Below are 20,919 nucleotides of genomic sequence, written 5' to 3' on the forward strand. Positions count from 1 at the left end.
AAAACTAATGACTTTTCACATTTTGTAATTACAAGGAGAAAAATATTAGAATTACAAGCACGTAGATATGCATGTCGTCAAGTAAAAACTACTGACAGAAACAATTTCTACTCGGAAATAAAATTAAAATGGTAAGACATGAACTATCTTTTGTAGCTTTATTTACTCAATTTGAGCAGATTCATTTTGTTAACTCGAAAAAAGAAGAGAAGAATAATACCCAAAGTTTCTCTTTTGTTTATTGCCTTAATCAAATCTTTGTTTTGTGTATTTGGATCAGTCTCTCATTCTCAAGACTCTACTCCCTTCAATGCCCTACTCTTATGCTTGATTTCAAAGCAGCTTTATACAAGTCTAGCACTTCGGCAAGTCTTTTGGAGGTGGTATGATAGAGTCATTTGGGCCTTCTCCATTGTCCACCACAAATGCCATCTTCAGTCCCCATGATGTATGTACTTCCAAATGGCAATGCAAAAACCAAACACCTACAACACACCCACAGCCAATTTGGGAGATCTATGAATGGCTAATATTTTTCTTTATACACTTCATCTGTTATATATCCATAAATCATAGACAAATCAAGGCATAATATTCAAAGAAATAATTATCATTTCCAATGTCAATGATCAATAAAAGCAAGTGAGGTTCGAACATTCGATGATTTTATTTTAATTATGAGGAGGTGAGGTTCGAACCTGAACTTCTATCCGAACTCTATAGAGCTTTTCTACTAAGTCAATGGTGTCACATTCAGTAATAATGCCTACTATACCGAGCCTATTATACATCAATCTGTTGGGACAATATTAATTTATTAATTGGTTTAATTTGATTAATTGGAAATTGTTAGCTATTCTAAATATATTATACTCAATTATTAGATAGTTAAATGAAATGTCTTTTAGAGTGATTAAAACTATTTCCAGTGGATAAGGGGGAAGTACTGACCATTTAAGTTGGGCTGTAGCGAAAAGAAGACTTCGCCAAATGATTTTCATTCTTTGACAAGGCAAACATACAGGTATAGGTGCCATCTCATAGTCAAGAAAAGGATTAATATGGCAACCCACATTTTCCACAGTTCATACAAAACCTTGTAATGTAATAAAAATTCAGAACTTGGGGAAAATTAAAAACAAGAGGAAAATAAGAGATTGAGATTTACCTGGGTTGTCTGCCCGGAATCTGATTGCAACCCATCCTCCAGTAGGTACACTATTAGTATTCCTTTCCACAGGATCAACAAGATTGAATTTCTTTGGGTCATTTACTGGATCATAATTCCCTACTCCCCTTCCAATAGCAAAGAAATTAAAACCATGAAGATGAAATGGATGACTTTCAGGTGCCAAAATACCAGTTCCTTGTAACACAACCTGAACCGTTGAATTAAAAGCTAGTCTATAAAGTCTAGTTCCATTACTCGTGGCAAAGCCACCCGTATAATTACCAGTATAATTAAAAGGTGTTGGTGGATTTGCTGGAAAATCATCTGTAAAAACACCACTAATGTTGTAGTAATGCGCTTCGAGCAAATCCATTGTTGGCATCACGAAACTAACGTTGTTGATGTCTCCTACTGCCCTGCTACCATTAACACATGTCGGGCAAGAATTAATTCCGACCCCAATTGTGAAGTATAGAGAATGATCTACTGTTAAAGGGACATTGCAAGGGTATCTTTTCGAGTTCAGGCTTCGAAGTTTGTCTAGAAAGATTGATGTTTCTGATGTCGCGTTGATTGCTGGAGTCGTCGTCAGGACTGGTGGAGAAAATTTTACGGTATCCTTGTATCGCAAGAAAGCGATTCCAGTGGCATTGTCAACAGCAACAATAGTATCCATAAAAGGAGAGACAGCTATTAAGTACTTGCCGGTGGGTTGATCAGCAGTTAGTAGGAAACTTGTGGTTTGGCCAGGGCCGACAAATACTATGTCGGTGTTAAAAGGTTTGGTGTAGCAAGCATCAACTTCAACAACAGTTAGATTATGGCCTGCAATTTTGAAAAATAGCTCATCGTTTACTGCTGCATTGACAAGGCGGATCAGATAGGTCTTGCCACGTTCAACATGTAAGGTGTAGCCTGCATACAGAGATTCCAATGAACAATGTCACCATGCTTGTGATTTTCTTATTAAGGATACGTTTATACGGATTGGACAGTAAAATATGTCTAGATAGTAATTAGAATCAGAAATAGAATGACAATACCTGGAGAAGTGCAACCAGGAACTGGTCCTGTATGGCCATTAATGGTGTGAGAATCTGAAATATTTGGTGCCAAACCAGTTTGCATAGCTTGCTTGATCACTGCTTCAGTATCAGTTTTCCACCATTCACCTACAAATTAAAAGAATCAAGTCTAATCACTATTAATCTTGGGCCACCTTTTGGATCTAAATATCAGCAATCTAATTATTATAATGAAAATGAAACGAAAAACAAAAGATCAAATCTCACCTAAGACGATGAGTTTTTCTTTGTTAGGTTTTGGAAAAGGGTAAGGAACACCTTTCTTAGGCAATATGACAATGGCACCATGTACTGTTGTCCTTAGCCATGAAATATGTGCATGCCAAAGAAGTGTACCTCTTTGGCCTGTAAGAGTGAAATTGTATAGATAGCTTTGCCCTGGTTGTATTGGGCACTGTGTGATATATGCTGGACCATCAGCCCACCCTGTAAGTAGCTGCCTGACCCCATGCCTGCCAAAAAGACAGAAAGAAAAATTCTATGAAAATTTTAATTTTTTATTATTAAAAAATGATTCAGAATTCATACCCAAAAGCCACATGCGGATAAAATTATCAGAATCAGTGGATTCTAAAATTGTTAGACTTTTTTTTATTTGGTACGTATTAAGAAATTAGTATACTTATCTCATTTACTAAATTTAAAATTTCATAAAAGCCTATACCCACAAAATAGTAAGTGCATATCTTTTTTCTCATTTATAATAAAAAAAGTATTTCACAAAAACTATACTCATATAAAAGTTTTTTTAAAATCCTTTGTTTTTAGGGTTTTAATCAGATAAAAGAATGTTACAAAGTTGAAGGTCATCTCTCATTTTTCTTTAACCAAACAATGAATTTCTTAATAATAGATGAAAAAAATGGCTCTTACCAGTGGATGGTAACGTTGTATTGGACATTGTTGATAACTCTGACATTGACATTATCATCTTCCCTTGCAAATAGAGTTGGCCCTGGAAACTTTCCATTGACTGTGACGATGGACTTACTTGAACAAAGCTTAGTAGTGTTCGTTGTGGCCACCTGCATGTATATTTTTCATTTAAGGATGCATTTTTTCAGTTCAACTCTCTTTTTATTCACATATTCTTCTTATCGTTTGAGGTTAATTATGGTGTTTTCTTGTGATGGATGTAGTAGGTTCGCTTTAAAGCCAGTTGGTGGAAGTTGTAATCGTCATTCTACATAAGAAATCCATGCTAAAATTTGTCTTAAACTTGAAATGTGAGTTAAGGTACGAATTAAGTTTCTCCTACTAATCAAAATAGTACTATGATTTCTCACAAAATTATGAATTTAAATAGTTGATCAAGCTATTAAAATGGTTTGGGTTACTTCCATTACTACTAAACTAGACAAAACTGATGTTAAATAAATTCTCATGCTCATATTTGCACTCATCGGGAGCTTTTCTTGAAGCTTTGTGTTGCTATTATAGTTCTTCTTTACCCCTTTCAATCCTATGATACATGAAGTGAAATAAGAATATAAAATCTCCCCTTTTCCATTATTATAAGACCAATGCCTAGTAAGGTAGAGTGGCATAACCTTATACCACAAACACAGAATATTTTACTTAGTTTAGAGATATGTCTAAATATATACATTAAACTAATAAATAACTGACACATATCTATTAAATTTAAATAATTAAGAATGCATTAATTATCTAATATTAAAATATAAAATATTTACACATATGAATCACTTTTATATTTGTTACAATATATGCATTTAATGTAAGTAAGAATTGATCAATAAACAAGTGCATGCCAGCAACAAGAGTCTTCACCAAAAGGAATTGATACATACATATATATATATATGTTATACTTACTGTGAAATTATAATGACGAACGGTGGATTCAACCAATGCCGGAAAAAGGAAAATGATTGGCAACATTGTCCGAGCCCAAAAATACTCCATGTTTTGTTTCCCGTTTCTCACTGTCTCGGTCTCCTTGTGTGCGAGTGTGGTGTGTTTCTTGGGAAGGATTCTTATGACTATGTTGAAGGGCTAATCTATGACTTGCCACCTTAAGTTTATAAAGGAATAAAATCTTTTGATGCAATGTCATTTTAGTTTGTTAGGTGAATGAAAATTGCAGTCATGCGAGGGTTTGGATTTGGGTTAGGGTTCTTACTTGCATGTTACACAATGAATTTCTCGTCCTGTTCATTTGGAAGTAAGCTACTATGACCTTGTTGCCATTTTCAATTGACTGAAACCTTTTTGAAACATACATCTCAGCTGTGTATATATATATATATATATATATATATATATCACACACACTCTCTTCAAAGTCAGATACCTTGTTTCTATATTATACTTGTGTTAGTAATATGTTAATTGTATATCCTGAAAATCTATACATTTCTACATCAGGAAGTAATTCTTCCATTCGTTATTGCTTTTTGTCATTATTATTTGTTTCCTTAAAAAAACAAAAACCCAACCCGGGATAATCATTAGCTTCTTGATTTATGGTAAACTCTACATTATCAATGCGCCATTTTCGTGGGCATCAATGCTTTTATTGATTGTATAATTCTATATCAAGTCTCAAATATTTTAACAACTACGGGCATAATTATAATAATAATAATAATAATAATTCAATCCTAATTACATTGATAGCAAGTGCAACATCCTGCCAGAGAAATTTGATGGGAATCTGGTTGTGGAAGTGAACGTAAATTACATTAGCCATCACCAAATTTTACATTTTATAATAAAAATATATTAAAATTTTAATTTATAACTAAATAGTTACTGGATTTTAATTTTAATAACACTAATAAGATTTTCTGATAAAAAAAAAATAAATTATACGAATAATCTTTCACTTTGTAACAAAAATATATTAAAATTTTGAGATACATTGCCATTGTCTTTTTGTAACAAATTAAATGTCTGATTTTTTTTATTATAAATTGTAAAGTAAAGTAATCATTTATATAATTTATTTTCTAAATGTGCCTGAAAAATTTACCGGTATTATAAAAATTGAAGTTAATAATTATTTAGTTACAAATAAAAAATATAATATTTATTTTTATTATAAAATATAAAATTTAACGATGGCTAATGCAATTCATCCAAATGGTGGCTGATTAGTTGGTGGTGGGCCTGGTGGCTCTGGCATGTAGGTGTGGGTGATTGATAAAAGAAAGAAGGGAAGAAATCTGAAAGTGTGTGCTAGTGCGTAGGAAACAAAAAAGAAATTTAGGGTTTAGTAAATAAGTTTATTATATTAAATTATTACTAGTAATCCAGACAATATTAATTTTATGTTGAGTTAGTTTTGAATTGAATAAAGACTTAGTAAAACAGTAGACGTTAACAAAACGTCTTTACCTATTCTATAGGTGCTGAGATATCGTAGGAAACTGTTAGGATTTGTATTTGAATTTTTCTTGCTGTAAACTTGGTTATATATTAGTCAATCATTCACATGAATAATTGTGTGGTTATTTGCTCATCTGTTAGCTGTGTTTGTCTGCAAATATTCTAACATTTGGTATCAGAGCACTCTTTTTTCGAAGGCCTGACCAACTTCAAGTTACAAATTTGAGTGTGAGTGAAACACTACAGGTTAAGCATCTTCAGTTATTGATAGAGTCCAACTCAAACAAGGAGAACAACTGGAGATGCAGAATGAAGGAGGGAGCAGTTTTGCTCAGCCGTGTATTCCACGGTTTGATGGTGACTATGAACACTGGAGTCTCCTCATGGAGAACTTGCTGCAATCAAAGGAGTACTGGTGTGTCGTGGAAACTGAGATTCAATCCGACAACGACGAAGTACTGTCAGCAACCAATCGTAAAGCAGTGGAGGAATTGCGTCTAAAGGACTTGAAGACCAAAAATTACCTATTCTCGGCCATTGACAAGTCCACCTTGAAGACTATCACCAAACGTGATACTACTAAGTAGCTTTGGGATGCTATGAAGATTAAGTTTCAGGGAGATGAACGAGTAAGAAGGGCTCAGTTGAATCGTCTCAAAGGTTCGTTTGAAATGCTGGCGATGAAACACGGTGAGAGCATTACTGACTACTTCACTCGAACTATGGTAATTGCTAATGAAATGCGTAGTTATGGTGAGGGCATGGAAGATGTGAAGATTATGGAGAAGATACTACGATCTCTTACCGAGAAATGGAACTATGTAGTGTGTTCCATTGAAGAGTCTAAAGATACTTCTTGTCTATTGGTGGACTCACTTCAAAGTTCTTTGCTTGTACATGAGCAAAAGTTCAAGAAAGAGAAGGATGAAGATGATGAGCAGGCACTCAAGGCCACACACGATGACAAGGCAGAAGGTAGAGGTCGAGGACGATTTGCAGCCAGAGGCAGAGGCCATGGCCGAAGTAGAACAAGCCATTACAAAGAGAATATTGAGTGCTACAAGTGTCACAAGTTTGGTCACTTTCAATTTGAATGTCCTGATTGAAAACATGAATCAAATTATATTGAAGAAGAAGAGGAAGAACTGCTACTTATGGTTGTTACTGATAACAGATAATAGCAAAGGATGAAAAGCTACTACCAATAGCTCCAGCAGTAGCAGATTCAACAGAAGCAATAGTTTCAGCTATCATACACTATGGTTCAACACAGTATGATTCTGGGATGATGCTCATGACAGTTACTCAAGTTGGCAGAAAGGATGATGCATGGTTTCTAGACTTAGGCTGCTCTAATCATATGTGTGGGGATAGAAAATAGTTTTCAAGGCTGGATACCACCTTCAACATATCAGTTAAGCTTGGGAACAATACACGAATGAGAGTTACAAGCAAAGGTAACATTCATGTTAAACTCAATGGTAAGCTGTATACAATCTGTGATGTTTACTTTATTCCTGAGCTTAGAAATAACCTCTTAAGTCTTGGTCAATTTCAAGAGTGAGGACTCACTGTATTGATTAAGGAAGGTTCTTGCAAGATTTTCCATCCAATAAGGGGGCTAATAGTTGAAACTTCCATGAGTGCAAACAGGATGTTTCTTGTATTTCCAGAAGTGCTTAATCCTAAGGAAGGTGAAAGATGTTTCTTTACTGCAAACAATAGGTCTGTTACTTCATTATGGCATAAAAGGTATGGACATCTCAACCATGCAACACTTAAAGGTTTAGAAGCAAAGAAAATGGTGCATGGCTTACCTATGCTGGAGCAGACCTCGGTGACGTGCAAAGAATGTCTTTTGGGAAAGCACCACAGACAAGCATTTCCTTAAAAAAGTACATGGAGGGCTGCACAAGTACTAGAACTAGTCCATGCCGATTTGTGTGGAGCAATCAAGCCTGTAAGTACTAGTGGTAAGAAGTACATATTATGCTTGATTGATGACTATAGTAGAAAGTCATGGGTATATTTTTTGGTAGAAAAGTCAGAAACATTACACTATTTCAAATGTTTTTTGAGAATAGTGGAAAAAGAAACAAGTAAAGGTGTTAAATGCTTGAGAACCGATCGTGGTAGTGAGTTCAATTCCAATGAGTTTCGACAATTTTATGAAGAACAAGGAGTGAGACGTCAACTCACCACTGCATATACCCCTCAGCAAAATAGCGTAGTTGAACACAAGAATCGTATTATCCTTAATATGGTGCGATCCATACTCTCAGAAAAGAAGATGCCAAAGATGTTTTGGGCCGAAGCAGTCAATTGGAGCAATTATGTGCTCAATCAATGTCCCAGCACTGCCCTTAAGCATGGCACACTTGAGCAAGCATGGTGTGGACAAGTTCCATATGTTGCACATTTCGGAGTTTTTGGCTGCATTGCCTATGCCCATATAACTAAGGAGAAATGCACAAAGCTTGATGAACGCATCACGGCGTGTGTATTCATTGGCTTTAGTGATGAGTCAAAGGGGTACAAATTGTTTAATCCAACCACCAATAAAACCATACTGAGCAGAGATGTTGTGTTTGACGAAGATCGACATTGGGATTGGACAACAACACATGCAATAGAGGACTTGATGCAGTTCGACTGGGAGACAACTGATATAATTGATGATGTATTATTTGAAAATACTTCAAAGCAAGGGAGGGAAGAAAGAGAAGTTAGTAGAAGTACTACAGTTGAAGAAAGCATCAATGGAACAAGTCTGGGTAGGACCACTACTCTGGGTAGTGCTAGTGTGGCTGATCTGGGCAGTTCTACCTCATCCGTTGCCTTGAATGAAGCTGCAACAACACGCTCCCCTGCTGCCCTGAATGCTCCTACAGCAAGCACAGTTGCTGCTGCCTCACAGAGTGAACTCCAGACCAGAAGTGGTAGAATTAGTCGCACTCCAGCATGGCTTGGTGATTATATGAGTGAAGAATAGGTGAATGTGACAACTGCAGACATGGTCATGATGGTCATATCTAATGACCCTAACAGTTTTGAGGAAGCTGTAAAGGAAAAACATTGGATCACTGCAATGGAGAAATAGATTGAATCCATTGAGAAGAACAAAACATAGAGCCTGGTTGACTTGCTGGAGCAAAGGTGATAGGTGTCAAGTGGATTTATAAAACAAAACTTGATGCAGGTGGTGCCTTAGAGAAACACAAGGCAAGGTTGGTGGCAAAAGGATATTCACAGAAGTATGGAGTTGACTATGGTGAAGTGTATGCACCGGTTGCAAGGATTGAAACAGTGAGAACCATAGTGGCGTTAGCAGCTCAAAGGAGGTGGAAAATTCTTCAATTAGATGTTAAATTTGCGTTTCTTCATGGGGAACTCGAAGAAGATGTCTATGTAGAGCAACCACAGGGATTTAAGGCGAAAGGCTCAGATGGGAAGATACTCAAGCTACATAAAGCACTTTATGGATTAAAGGAGGCACCAAGGGCTTGGTTTAGCAGGATAGAGAGATACTTCATTGAAGAAGGCTTCGACAAATGCCAAAATGAACAAACTCTCTTCACAAAGTGGAGCAGCTCAAGTAACTTACTTATTGTAAATGTATATGTTGATGATCTAATTTATACAAATGACAGTGAGTACATGTTGGAAGAATTCAAAGCATCCATGATGAAGACATTCGAGATGACGGACCTGGGACTCATGAAATACTTTCTTGGGATAGAAGTGACGCAAACATTGCATGGGAACTTCATATGCCAAAAGAAGTATGCTAAGGAGATTCTGCAGAGATTTGGCATGGAAGAATGCCAACCGGTAATGACACCGATTGTTCCTGGAACTAGGCTACACAAAGACACGAAGGGAGTTGCAGTATGCGAGACAAACTTCAAACAGATTGTAGGTAGTCTCATGTACCTTACTACTACAAGACCTGACTTAATGTTTGGTGTAAGTTTTATTAGCAGATACATGAGTAAACCAACAACTCTGCACCTTCAAGCAGCAAAGAGGATACTAAGGTACATAAAAGGCACAATTGATTATGGCATTATATACAGAAGGTATGGTGGAGGACTTGTTGGCTTCACCGACAATAATTATGCCAGTGATTTAGATGATCGACGAAGCACCTCGGGGTATGTCTTTACGATTGGTGGAGGGGCAGTTTCTTGGTTGTCCAAAAAGCAACCGATTGTTACATTATCAAGCACTGAAGCTGAATTTGTAGCAGCTGCTGGATGCTCAAGCCAAGCAGTCTAGTTTAGGAGAATATCCGAGCAGCTTGGTTATACACATGAAGAAGGAATAGTCATATTTTGTGACAACAGTTCAAATATCAAGCTCTCTAAGAATCCAGTAATGCAAGGAAGAAGTCGGCACATCGATGTTCGTTATTACTTTTTAAGGGAGCTAGTTCAAAATGGAATAATTAAACTGGAATTCTGTGGCACCAAGGATCAAATTGCAGATTTGATGACCAAACCTTTGCAGACAGAAGCCTTCATCAATTTCAGGAGTTAGCTAGGAGTTCAAAAGGAAGTTGATTAAGCTAACTTGAGTTCCACAGTTAACTTAAGGGAGGGATTGTTAAGTTAGTTTTGAATTGAATAAAGACTCAGTAAAACAGTAGACGTTAACAAAACGTCTTTACCTATTCTATAGATGTTGAGATATCGTAGGGAACTGTTAGGATTTGTATTTAAATTTTTCTTGCTGTAAACTTGGCTATATATTAGTCAATCATTCACATGAACAATTGTGTAGTTATTTGCTCATTTGTTAGCTATGTTTGTCTGCAAATATTCTAACATTTTATAGTTCTAACTCGGATTATTTTAAAATGGTTTGATTCTAATTCTTTTATCACTACAAAATTAATATCATACTATAAGACCTAATGATTAAAAAAAAATTAATTAAATTTATGAGATTCTTATATTTTTAGCCCATCTTTTTAAATTTGATAAAAAGTGCTTAAAATGCTAAAATTATTTATGTGGTGTCGTTTCATATGTACATTACACAATTATGATTAAAGTTAAAAATATACTAAAATTGCCAATAATTTTTTATTTTTATAAAACAATTAGCCAAATTTGTAAAAAAAAATCGCTAAATTTTAATTTATTCTTGTGCATAAATTATTTTTAGTTCAGTGGTAAAACTTGTTAATTATTTCAGTTTTAATATAAATAAATATGGCAGGCGTCAAATTATCATTATCAAGTGTATATGAAGTAATGTGTAATATTAGATTGTATACCTCAAGTAGTTTTTGATTAATATGTAGCATTAGACGAATAATAATTAATTAGTTTGAAAAATAAAAAGAAGATAGCAGCCAATTAGTCTTCCTTCCAGAAGGGTATAGGAAAGATGGTGATTGTGGTGGTGGGTAATGGTCCATAAATGTAATATATGAAACCTTAATATAATACAGATTTTTTGTAGTTGAGAAATGGTTTTCATATATCAATATCTCATCTGCATCTTAAAAATAGCTTAAAGAAAAGATAATTAGATTTTAAGGTTTGAACAGCTCAGCTCCTCCCATCAATTTCCAAATGAAACATCTTTTCTACTTTGGTTTTTTCTTCAAACTCCCACATTTTTTATTTTTGTCATTGAATTTTTCATTATATCCCCCCCTTTCCAAGCAATACCCATTTACAGACAAACACAGGATTCCAAAGATTACCATAATTTTTTGTCTTGGTTAGAAGTTGTAACACAGAAAAAGGATAACAAACATTTTTTAAGTGCAAAGCAGAAAGTATGACTTCTATGTAATTGTTTTGTACCATGTTTTCTTTTTAGGTGAAAATAAAATGTGAAAGCTGCAAGTGTCTTGTTACATTTTACAATTTCATGTCTGTTATAGTCATTCTTTTTCATGTGCTTTTCTAGTAGTCTTGAAAATTATTCAAATTCCCCAAAACCCACAATCAATTTGTATGTATATATAGCAAACCACAAATAGTTGAATTGTATCACTGCATTAAGGATATCCTTCTTACTCATATGTTTTTCTGAGAATTTTTGTGTTTAGCCTTTAGAGTATATACTTCAAAATCTCCATTATGTTGAACTTTAGGGTTAAAATTGAAAGAAAAATAATTAAGTCATTTAGAAAAGCAAGTAAGATTTCTAACTATGTGGGCTGGCATTGCTTGTAAAGAGGCAATGGTTACATTTACAATCACATTTAACATATTTTATGTCTCTTATGGTGAAAGCAGACAAAGGATTTACCTAAGCAAACAATTAATTACTTTCTTACTTACTACTCAATAATGCATTTGATATATGCTACATATTCTTCAACTGACATAATAATCTTCAAATAAAACCCCTTTGATTTTCTTACATTTGATTGCAATAACATCATTTGAGTCCATCTCTTGAAGATCCTTACAATTATAATGATGAAATAGTATTGTTATCAACTTTAATGCTTTTGTGATTACATATAGAAATTCCTTAATCTTGGAAATGCTTTGAGCATATAGCTAAGACATTTTTATGTATACTATATGCTTCTAATTTCAACAATCAAGTAAACTTGTAATTTCACAATCTTGGAGATGACTCTGGTGCCCTTGATCTAACATTCATTGTTTATACTTTTGATGACAGCTTCTAAGGCACCCTGCTTCCTATTAATGCAAGATTTATACAGAAATCCTAGATAATCGATGATATTGTCCTCAGATGCACCTTGTAAAGGGTTTATCTCAAAAAACCAATTAATTAGCGTTGAATCATCCCCATAATCCACAAGTTTCAGTGTGTTTACAGAACCATCTAATCCTACATCGCTTGCTTCCATCTTGTAAACATAGCTGTGTGAAGTTAAATCCATAGAAATCAATCTTTCCTTAATCCCGACCTTTCACCATCTTGTTGAGGGAACATGAACCCAGAAACTAATCGAACATATCCTGGAATTCCTTCATCTCCTGCTAAATCTGTGCATCTTTCTACCATTGGCATCTATTCTGGTAATCTTTTTGTTTCGGAAACTATACTCCAGACTTTGTCTATAGGTGCCTCAACTATGCCTCTAATCGATCCGCGCCATTTTGCTTGTTTCCTTCGAGTGCCTATATAAGGGAAAAGGCTTTCCTCCAAATTATTGAATTTTCAAGATTTTGAATGAAAAAGAAGAGAACGCTTACCATGATTTTCAGTTTCTTGTTTGAAGTTGAGTAGTTCTGTCACAGCTTTTTTCAGAAAATAGTTTTAAGTTTTAGGTTCAGCTTTGGATTTATAAAGATGTTGAAATAGTTACTGAAAAGTTGGTTATGAGAAGACATTTAAATTGTTTGTTCTGAAAGAATGAGGCAAAGCAAGAGTTGGCATGTTCTGAAAGGACGAGGAATATGGATAACTCCAAGATTACTAACTTCGGAACTTACAATTGTTTAGATAGATTTTTCTATTGCATTTTTATCTTCTTTAAGTAAATTTCTGATGCCTTGCTGTTGAAAGGTCCTCCAAGAAAGGATGATAGATTGCAGGACAAGGCAATGCTGCCTTGAATTTTATGAACTAACTACTAGTGCCTCCCATGGCAGAGAGTGTGCTATTGTTAATGTTTCACACTGCAGAAACTTCTGAGACACCAGGCACTTTTACCTGTTCACCTCACAGTGAATCCTGATAGATTAAAGAAAACTTAGTCGGTGCTTGAAAATGGCACAATTGTCATCACCTTATCTTTAAAATGTTGCTATATGTACTTCCCCTGAAAACCCAATCTAATTGCATATTTCGCTCATATCAGAGGAAAAAAAAGATGAATTCTTGCTTGACTTTTGATCTCAACACAATTCCAACCTTATGAATCTAAGAGTCTCCAATAATTGAATGTTTCACCCACTATCTTACAACCAAGTATACAAGATATGTTTGATCAAAGAAGAAAAAGGGAAGGCATGGGGAGCTAGTATTGTCACTTAAGCAGTAGCTCCAACAGGAACACCTCCACTCTTGAGTCTTGATTTCCCGTACAGAGTTTCTTCGAATCGGATAATCTCGTCCTTCGATCCATAAGCAACTTGAGTTCTGTCGTCGAGACCTTTGATCTCCTTATCAAGGACAGACTGGAAGCCATCACTACTGTAGCCTCCAGCTTTCTCAATCAAGAGTCCCAAAGGAGCAACCTCAAATAACAATCTCAGCTTAGCTTTGGAAGATGGTGATATCACGTTGGTGAAGATGCCCTTCTCTTTTACAATGATCTGAAAATAAAAGGTAAAACAAATCCTATCAGACAACTCAAGAATAAATCATAAGGACCGAAATTTGGAATTTTTTTTCTTTTGTTGCCCAGCTTTGAGTGGAGTTTTAGCATGTAAATTTACAGTCATGGAGATGACTCTGGTATTACTGAGCCGAAGTATATACCTGATTAACATCAGGCACCATTCCTCCTGTGTATCTTAAGGTGTATTTTTCTCTCACATAGTAGTTGATCAACTGTTGAGTAAAAAGTAAAGAAGTTATTAAGAGGAAGATAGAATTAAAGTTTACCAAAAACAAAAAGGATACAGAATTTCTTCAATCCAGTAGCCTAGGATATATAAGAGTATCTAATAGAAACCTTGTCATAGTCAGGGTTGTCAAATGTGGCTCTCAAATTTCCAGGGGAAAATAATTTTCCTTCACCAACCTCTGTTGTCTCCTTGACATGTTGCCATTTTCCTGGAAAACACAATTAAGAGAAAATTCGTTTGAGAAAGTTGAAAGAAATGTAGGTTCTGAGAGCCAAACAAGGCTTAAAGATGGGTTAGCAGCTGCTTTTGTACTGGTAAGATCCCAGGTACATCATGTACTTGGATGTCCATGACAGTAACAAAAACTTTTCTCTCTTTATGAATTGAATGCTAGAATTATAACACTTTGCAGGCACACCTTCGTCGAGGAGAAGGAACTCGTGAGTGCCAGGGTAGTCTTTAAGAGCAAGAACATAGGTTGTTCTTGGACCATAAACTCCCATAGCTGCAGCAACTTGATCTCTTCCTGTTACTCCAGTTAGTTTATCTCCTGGCCATACTCCAAAGATTGTACCAACTGAGAAATTTGTGTCGACGATACTGGATCCATCAAGTGGATCAAAAGCAACACTAAATCCTCCTGTTAATATTTTGATTCATTACATTAGTTTTCCTCATACTGATCTAAAAGGTGAACAAATTTAGACTGATAAACACATTGTAAATTACGCTGACCTTCAGCTGGGCCTCCCATGTCTTGCAGCTCAGGCACTTCTTCTGAGCAAGCATATTTGCAGTAGTGAGAGTAATTCAAAGCCTGCATATTAAACCTGAGACACATTAATTATAAACTCCAATGCAAATTCTGAAATTCAGTGTATGTGATTTCAACATAAATTACACAAGCTTAGGCAACTAAGAATGATTCAAGAACCTAAAAGAAGACTTCGGTGCACAAAGTTATATGGACTGATTAGTTTTAATGAGCTACTGATATTGAACTTAATTTAACAATATACTTATTAAGAAAGAATAGAAATAATTTGTTCAAGTCTAACCTCAAACAGAAGCTGGTTGGCAAGCATATCTACAGCAAGCTGCTCATCACCAAAGGAGTTGACACACGCTGTTCCTCCACAAGATGCTGTCCTGACCTTGAATGCAATGGTCCTTAACGCCTCTCCCATACACATCATCAACCTAGCAAGTCCCTTGTCTGGGGTTGCCTTTGCTAGGAACTCTTCCTGCAGGACTCATATTAAGTTATTTCCTTTAACATCCGAAAGAAACGAACTGTCTACAACTTACCAGACTGTCACCAATCTCACATCTGGTCACAAGAGAAGAATTCTTGGCCTTTGAAACCTTGAAGGATGATTTCGGCACCAATCGCAATGATTCCCCGAATAGCGAGCTTGATTTCAGATTCTATCATGCAATTTAGACATCCATTTTCAGTTTAAATTTTTCCCATCCATTCATGTGTGTACATTGAATTATAATATCATATCTATCAAGCTGCTCTATTTGTTTTTTTCCATGCAAGTTCATATAAATTGGCAGGTACTATATAGTTGAGATACTTGTACATCAAATATGTGTCTCACACAGTAAAAGGAGTTGAAACAAATGGGTACACCTTGGAGTTGAAGGAGGGTGGAGAAGCAAGGGCTTTTGAGTGCTGAGAAGAAATACCAGGCAACAGAGCCCCACGAGCACAGCAAGCTATGCCAGTCTCCATGTTAATGATAACCTTTTTTTACTAGAAAAGATTGAAACTTTTCTGAGCGGACACTGGTTTCAGTTTGCTAATGTTTTGCAAAAACTTCAACTAGGAATGGAGTGTGGGAAACTTGAACTAGATAAGCAGTTGACAGAGTAATGCCACGTGGATGATGCAGAGTAGATAGGATGGGTGAAGTGGGTTTGTTTTGGGTGAGGCTAATTACCATCGCTCATAAATTTGTGGCCATGGTCTTATTGAAGAGATATATGGCTGCAATTAGCAAACTCTTCCAATCTCTTTTGTTGGTTTATACTTTAACGGCTTCTTCTGGTCTGCATTACGTATACACGAGTATGTTGTTATTTAGCACAAACAAGATATGTTGTATACCAGAGTTCGCATTTCCATGCTTCACTGAATACCGTGCCAGAACATACACCAGCATGATGGGCATTATAAAGTTGGTTACACGAGTTGCCACTTTGCCAGTGATCAAGTGAATACAGGAGTTATCAAGAGTGAAAACAATGAATGCACACGTAAAATTCAAGCATTTTGATTACAAACTCAACAGGATAAATCCGATTTACAAAAATTTTGGCCCTCATATCTCCAAGGGGCCATTGTTTGATACAGCAGTAAGATATTGGGTTTAAGAGACCAGAAAAAGTGTGCTGTTCTGAGTGGTGAGAACTGCTAATTCTTGTGAAAATTTTGAAAAGCAGAACTCCCTAATTTTTGCCTTACAAGACTGGGAGCCCCTTACTGTGGCAGCACATGTGATGCTGATCAGTTTCGATAACAACAATCTACTTGGTCGCTTACCATGTAGCTATATGGTCTGATCTTACGCCAAGATAATAATAGTCTTGGGCAACTTTCAACTATCATATTATAGAGCTCTCACCCCATTTACTAAATTCATTGTGATATTCACCGTTTTAGCTAATTCAATAGCTTCTCCAACATAGGAATGGGGGGTCAACTGCAAAAGATAGGCTTTTGTTTCTTTTGGCAATTCCAAGCCTTCAATGAATTCACTCAGACTTTCTTTGGTAACAGCTCTTCCCCTGGTCAGCTCTTTAAGCTTCTCATAAGGCTCTGGAACATCGTATCGCCGCATAACCTGTACACAATCAACAGTATAAGATGCAGAATATACTGAATGCAAAAAATATCAGGCTCTGATATTCAAAATTAACTAGCTTACAGAGGCCAAAATAGCAATCAAAAGATTACAAGGTACATACAGTCTGTATAGGTTCAGCAAGCACCTCCCATGAATGGTTTAAGTCTTCACTCAAGCGACTTTCATTCACCTAAAAGAAACACATGCACTCAGAAGTCAGAATAGATTTAAATCAATGCATTACAAGAATAGTTACTCCTAAGTTCTTCTTAATAAATATGGCCTAGCAATAACTGCTTCCTACAGACCTACAAGAAAAGAAGCATCACATTTATATCATACTGCATACCTGGAGCTTTCCTATTCCCTGCAATGCACTTTTGTAGGCAAGAAGAGAATGTCCCAAGCCCTCGCCCATATTCCTCAGAACAGTTGAATCAGTCAAGTCACGCTGAAAATAAGATATATACAAAAGCATATTATTGCCAAGGTAGGAAACACCAAATTTGATACTAGGAGTTTTTTATGATCTATATAATGGCTCCATAAAATACAGTAGACAGCTAAAACTGATTCTTAAGACCTAATTCATGATGGAAGAAAAAAGAACCATGGGATAAGTGATCAAATTAGACTTGCCCATTTCTAGACTATGCAATCTATGTTTGACATACAGGCCAATAATGCAGCAGCTTCCTGTGGGTCTGCATAGACTGTCTATATGACTCTTTAAAATTGGAATAATCGAATCAATAGGGGCTAGAAGCAACAACCAGGAGAATAGAGAAGCAGCTAAATAACGTAGCACAAAGTTAAAAAGAAAATGGACCACGTGTTACCTGCCAACGTGAAATAGGCAACTTCTCACTGAGATGGGATAAACTTCCATTGGCTTTTCCAAGATTACCTTCGCTATTTTCAAAATCAATAGGATTTACTTTGTGAGGCATAGTTGAGGACCCAATCTCCCCAGCCTTAGTTATCTGCTCCAAATTGTGAAAACGAAAATCTAAATCACCATTATAATGTAAGATAACTATTAACAGTGTCAATCTCACATCAGAACGCCCACCTGCTTGAAGTATGCTAAGGATATGTAGCCCCATATATCTCTATCAAAATCAATCAATATAGTGTTAAATGTGATAATTGCATGAAAAAGTCTTGCCATATAGTCATGTGGTTCAATCTGCAAAAAAAATATAAAGACACAAAGCCAGAAGAATAAACAATGGATTATTAAGACATAAAACAAAAACATAGAAATGGAAAGAAGGGAAGAAGCAAGCAAAAACCATGATATAAAGTCACTTGAAGGCTCCCAGATACCTTTTGAAAAGAGCTAGTACAAGAACATACCTGAGTGACATAAGGATTAAAGCACAGTCCTAGGGATTCCACAAATTCTTTAGCAATTAGAGGCCAGTTGGCTTCAGGATATGCAACAAGATGGGCGTTATAATTTCCAACTGCACCAGCAAACTTCCCCTTTATCTTAACTTGAGAAATTTCCTGCCTTTGTTCGCTTAACCTAGCAGCAAAAACTGCCATTTCCTTTCCCAAAGTTGTAGGTGAAGCTGGCTAAAATACAGTAAATAATACTCATTAATAAAATACATCAAAAGATACCATATACATCATTAACATAAATACCGTTGTTAAGATCAATAAATGTGTAGACAGACCGATATATTTTTTAAAAGCAATAATTTATCTGACACATTAAAGTCAGATGGTTGCTTAGCTTTACAAATTCGCAAAACGACTTTTTCAATAACCTTTTCGTCTGACAGATAGCTAATTTACCTGTCCATGAGTGCGAGAAAGCATTGGAACAGAAGCATTATCTTCAGCCATGTTGCATATTGCTTTGATCAATTCATCCATTGCAGGAAAAATAACCTTATTCATTGATTCTTTCAGCATCAATGCATGGGCCAGATTGTTGATATCCTCAGATGTGCAAGCAAAGTGGAAAAATTCAAGCACCTGCCGGGCATTAGAGAGAGAGATGGTTATGTGATAAAGAATTTCAGAAGAACAAGTCAATAAAGGTGAATAAGATCAGATGGATATAAGCAAACTAACTCCAATACATGTAGCAGTTAATATCAACCTTAGAAATCTCTGAATGTGATTGGCATTTCTTTTTCAAGAAGTACTCCACTGCTTTTACGTCATGGTTCGTCACTTTCTCAATATTTTTCACCTCCAAGGCGTCATCCATGCTAAACCCATCAATCAATCCTTGCAAATAAGACTGAGCTTCATCACTAAAGTTGGGAACCTCAGTGACTTCAGGAATTTGTGAAAGCTTCAGCAACCATTTAACCTGAGAGAAGGAATTTAAACACATTAAACACATCAGCAAGAAACAAATGAGCAAATGGTAAGAGTTTATATAGAAAAGATAAAAACTGAAACAAGAATTTCTACAAGCACTATGAAATTACCTAGCACCGGATTAAAAATATTAGTTTAGAAGGAAGTAAACAAAAATACTCGGATTTAGGAAAGCTGATCAATCACAATACGAACAACAAACACGTTTTAGAAAAAAATAAAAATAAAACTAAAATCAGAAAAAGAGAAGTACCTCAACAAGAACTCGATAGTAGATTAGCCCAAATTCACTCATATAAGGCGATAAATCTTTAACTTTACTCCAATACCGTCCATCCAAAGGCGATAATGCCGTTAAATTCGATAACTCAAAATCACGTGCAGCCATCTAAAACAAAAAAAAAAAGAAATTAAAAAAAAAACACACACACACACAAATCAATCTTTAATCTTAAGAAAACAAAATTCTCAGAAAATAAATAATAGAAATTAAGAGAAGTCAAAAGAATATTAATAAATAAACCTTGACGGAAACAGAGACGGGAGTTTCGTTTTTCAAGCTAGACTTGCAAGAGGAATAAAAAACGCGAGAGGACTGTGAAGAGAAGAAACGAAGTGAAGCATTTGAAGGATTATTTAGAAATGTTAATTTTTGTAAACCAGGTTTTGTTGGCAGCGGTGCTGTTAAACATCTGTTACTGAAAACCCTAGAATTAGAACAAGAAGAAGAAGAAGAAGAAGAAGAAAAAGCTGTAAACTCCATTAACGAGTAAGCAAAGCTGATACTGAATAGCGGCTCCCTGTTTTTTCTTTCGCGTCCGTATCTATGGAATAACCTAATTCTTTGTATAATATTATTATTAGGCCCTTTTTCTTCTTTTTTCAAAATTATCTTAAACTTGAGCTTGTTTTCTTTTCTTTTTAACATACTAAAATTGGATTTATTACAAGAAAGTTAATATTTGAGTGTTTATATTTTCATATTTTAAATATATATATATATTTATAATTCATGAGATAATTTTTAATTTTTAAATTATAGAATAATATTCCATATAATGTAATTTGAAATAAAACGTAGTTTGTTTCGATATTTTAGTTAAAAATTTATAATTTTAAATAAAATTTTTTAGAATTAGTTGAATTAAATATTAGATATATAAAATATAAAATGATATATTTACTTAAATTTTATAAAATTTTTAAATATCTGCATTTGGCTTATTAATTTATTGTAAAATTTTTATTTAAAATATTGAGTTAATGTAGTTTTAAATAATTTACCAATTCAGTTAATATAAATGAGATAGATTGTATATAAAATTTTTATATATATTTATATATTTTGAGATTTAACTTTTTTGATACATGTTCTTAATATTTGACATGTAAAATTTTTATTTTGACATGTCTACTATATTTAATATATAAAATTTATGCTTATATATAATTATTTGATTTTTCTATTAATTAGTTACGTTGCTAATTAAATATTCATTCTAAATTTAAAAAATAATGTATTACTAATAAATTAATTTTTTAATTAAATAATGATTAATTTTCTAATTAAACAGTAATTATTTTAAATTATATTA

General features: G+C 34.8%; 3 protein-coding genes and 1 pseudogene across 3 annotated transcripts; all 4 read right to left on the reverse strand.

Annotated features, from left to right (window-relative positions):
* On the reverse strand, positions 1-4,261 carry LOC8287269 (laccase-4). The gene is made up of 6 exons (XM_002530371.4): positions 4,096-4,261; positions 3,130-3,281; positions 2,464-2,708; positions 2,215-2,343; positions 1,169-2,086; positions 1-485 (listed from the first exon to the last, which is right to left on the reverse strand). The coding sequence occupies exons 1-6, from the start codon at positions 4,183-4,185 to the stop codon at positions 355-357; spliced, it is 1,665 nt and encodes a 554-aa protein (XP_002530417.1). The 5' UTR covers positions 4,186-4,261; the 3' UTR covers positions 1-354.
* A 7,529-nt stretch (positions 4,262-11,790) lies between these two features.
* On the reverse strand, positions 11,791-12,765 carry LOC8287268 (annotated as a pseudogene).
* A 645-nt stretch (positions 12,766-13,410) lies between these two features.
* On the reverse strand, positions 13,411-15,980 carry LOC8287267 (sedoheptulose-1,7-bisphosphatase, chloroplastic). Its single transcript, XM_002530369.4, has 8 exons — positions 15,766-15,980; positions 15,435-15,554; positions 15,185-15,370; positions 14,862-14,943; positions 14,545-14,766; positions 14,234-14,334; positions 14,038-14,109; positions 13,411-13,871 (listed from the first exon to the last, which is right to left on the reverse strand). Exons 1-8 carry the CDS (start codon positions 15,865-15,867, stop codon positions 13,587-13,589), a joined length of 1,170 nt encoding a protein of 389 aa, XP_002530415.1. The 5' UTR covers positions 15,868-15,980; the 3' UTR covers positions 13,411-13,586.
* A 404-nt stretch (positions 15,981-16,384) lies between these two features.
* Positions 16,385-20,174, reverse strand: LOC8287266 (adenylosuccinate lyase). The gene is made up of 10 exons (XM_002530368.4): positions 19,848-20,174; positions 19,578-19,712; positions 19,098-19,313; positions 18,788-18,970; positions 18,341-18,562; positions 18,054-18,170; positions 17,821-17,964; positions 17,331-17,432; positions 17,103-17,171; positions 16,385-16,978 (listed from the first exon to the last, which is right to left on the reverse strand). The coding sequence occupies exons 1-10, from the start codon at positions 20,085-20,087 to the stop codon at positions 16,745-16,747; spliced, it is 1,662 nt and encodes a 553-aa protein (XP_002530414.3). The 5' UTR covers positions 20,088-20,174; the 3' UTR covers positions 16,385-16,744.
* Between the last annotated feature and the right edge of the window lie 745 nt (positions 20,175-20,919).

Source organism: Ricinus communis, chromosome 6 (assembly GCF_019578655.1).
Source record: "Ricinus communis isolate WT05 ecotype wild-type chromosome 6, ASM1957865v1, whole genome shotgun sequence".
NCBI classification, from domain to species: domain Eukaryota; kingdom Viridiplantae; phylum Streptophyta; class Magnoliopsida; order Malpighiales; family Euphorbiaceae; genus Ricinus; species Ricinus communis.

Bases quoted from the DNA above. Each gene is read 5' to 3' on its own strand.
- LOC8287269 (XM_002530371.4), bottom strand. From the start codon at position 4,185: ATGGAGTATTTTTGGGCTCGGACAATGTTGCCAATCATTTTCCTTTTT. The intron at 2,344-2,463 runs GTGAGATTTGAT...TTTAATTTGTAG, and splicing joins AGAAAAACTCATCGTCTTAG to GTGAATGGTGGAAAACTGAT. The intron at 2,087-2,214 runs GTATTGTCATTC...CTCTGTATGCAG, and splicing joins TCCTGGTTGCACTTCTCCAG to GCTACACCTTACATGTTGAA.
- LOC8287267 (XM_002530369.4), bottom strand. From the start codon at position 15,867: ATGGAGACTGGCATAGCTTGCTGTGCTCGTGGGGCTCTGTTGCCTGGT. The intron at 14,767-14,861 runs GTCAGCGTAATT...AAATATTAACAG, and splicing joins CATGGGAGGCCCAGCTGAAG to GAGGATTTAGTGTTGCTTTT. The intron at 13,872-14,037 runs GTATATACTTCG...TTTTATTTTCAG, and splicing joins TGGTGCCTGATGTTAATCAG to ATCATTGTAAAAGAGAAGGG.
- LOC8287266 (XM_002530368.4), bottom strand. From the start codon at position 20,087: ATGGAGTTTACAGCTTTTTCTTCTTCTTCTTCTTCTTCTTCTTGTTCT. The intron at 19,713-19,847 runs GTTTATTTATTA...TTTTTGTTTTAG, and splicing joins CCGTCTCTGTTTCCGTCAAG to ATGGCTGCACGTGATTTTGA. The intron at 18,171-18,340 runs GTATGTTCTTGT...TTTTTTTTGCAG, and splicing joins TTAATCCTTATGTCACTCAG to ATTGAACCACATGACTATAT.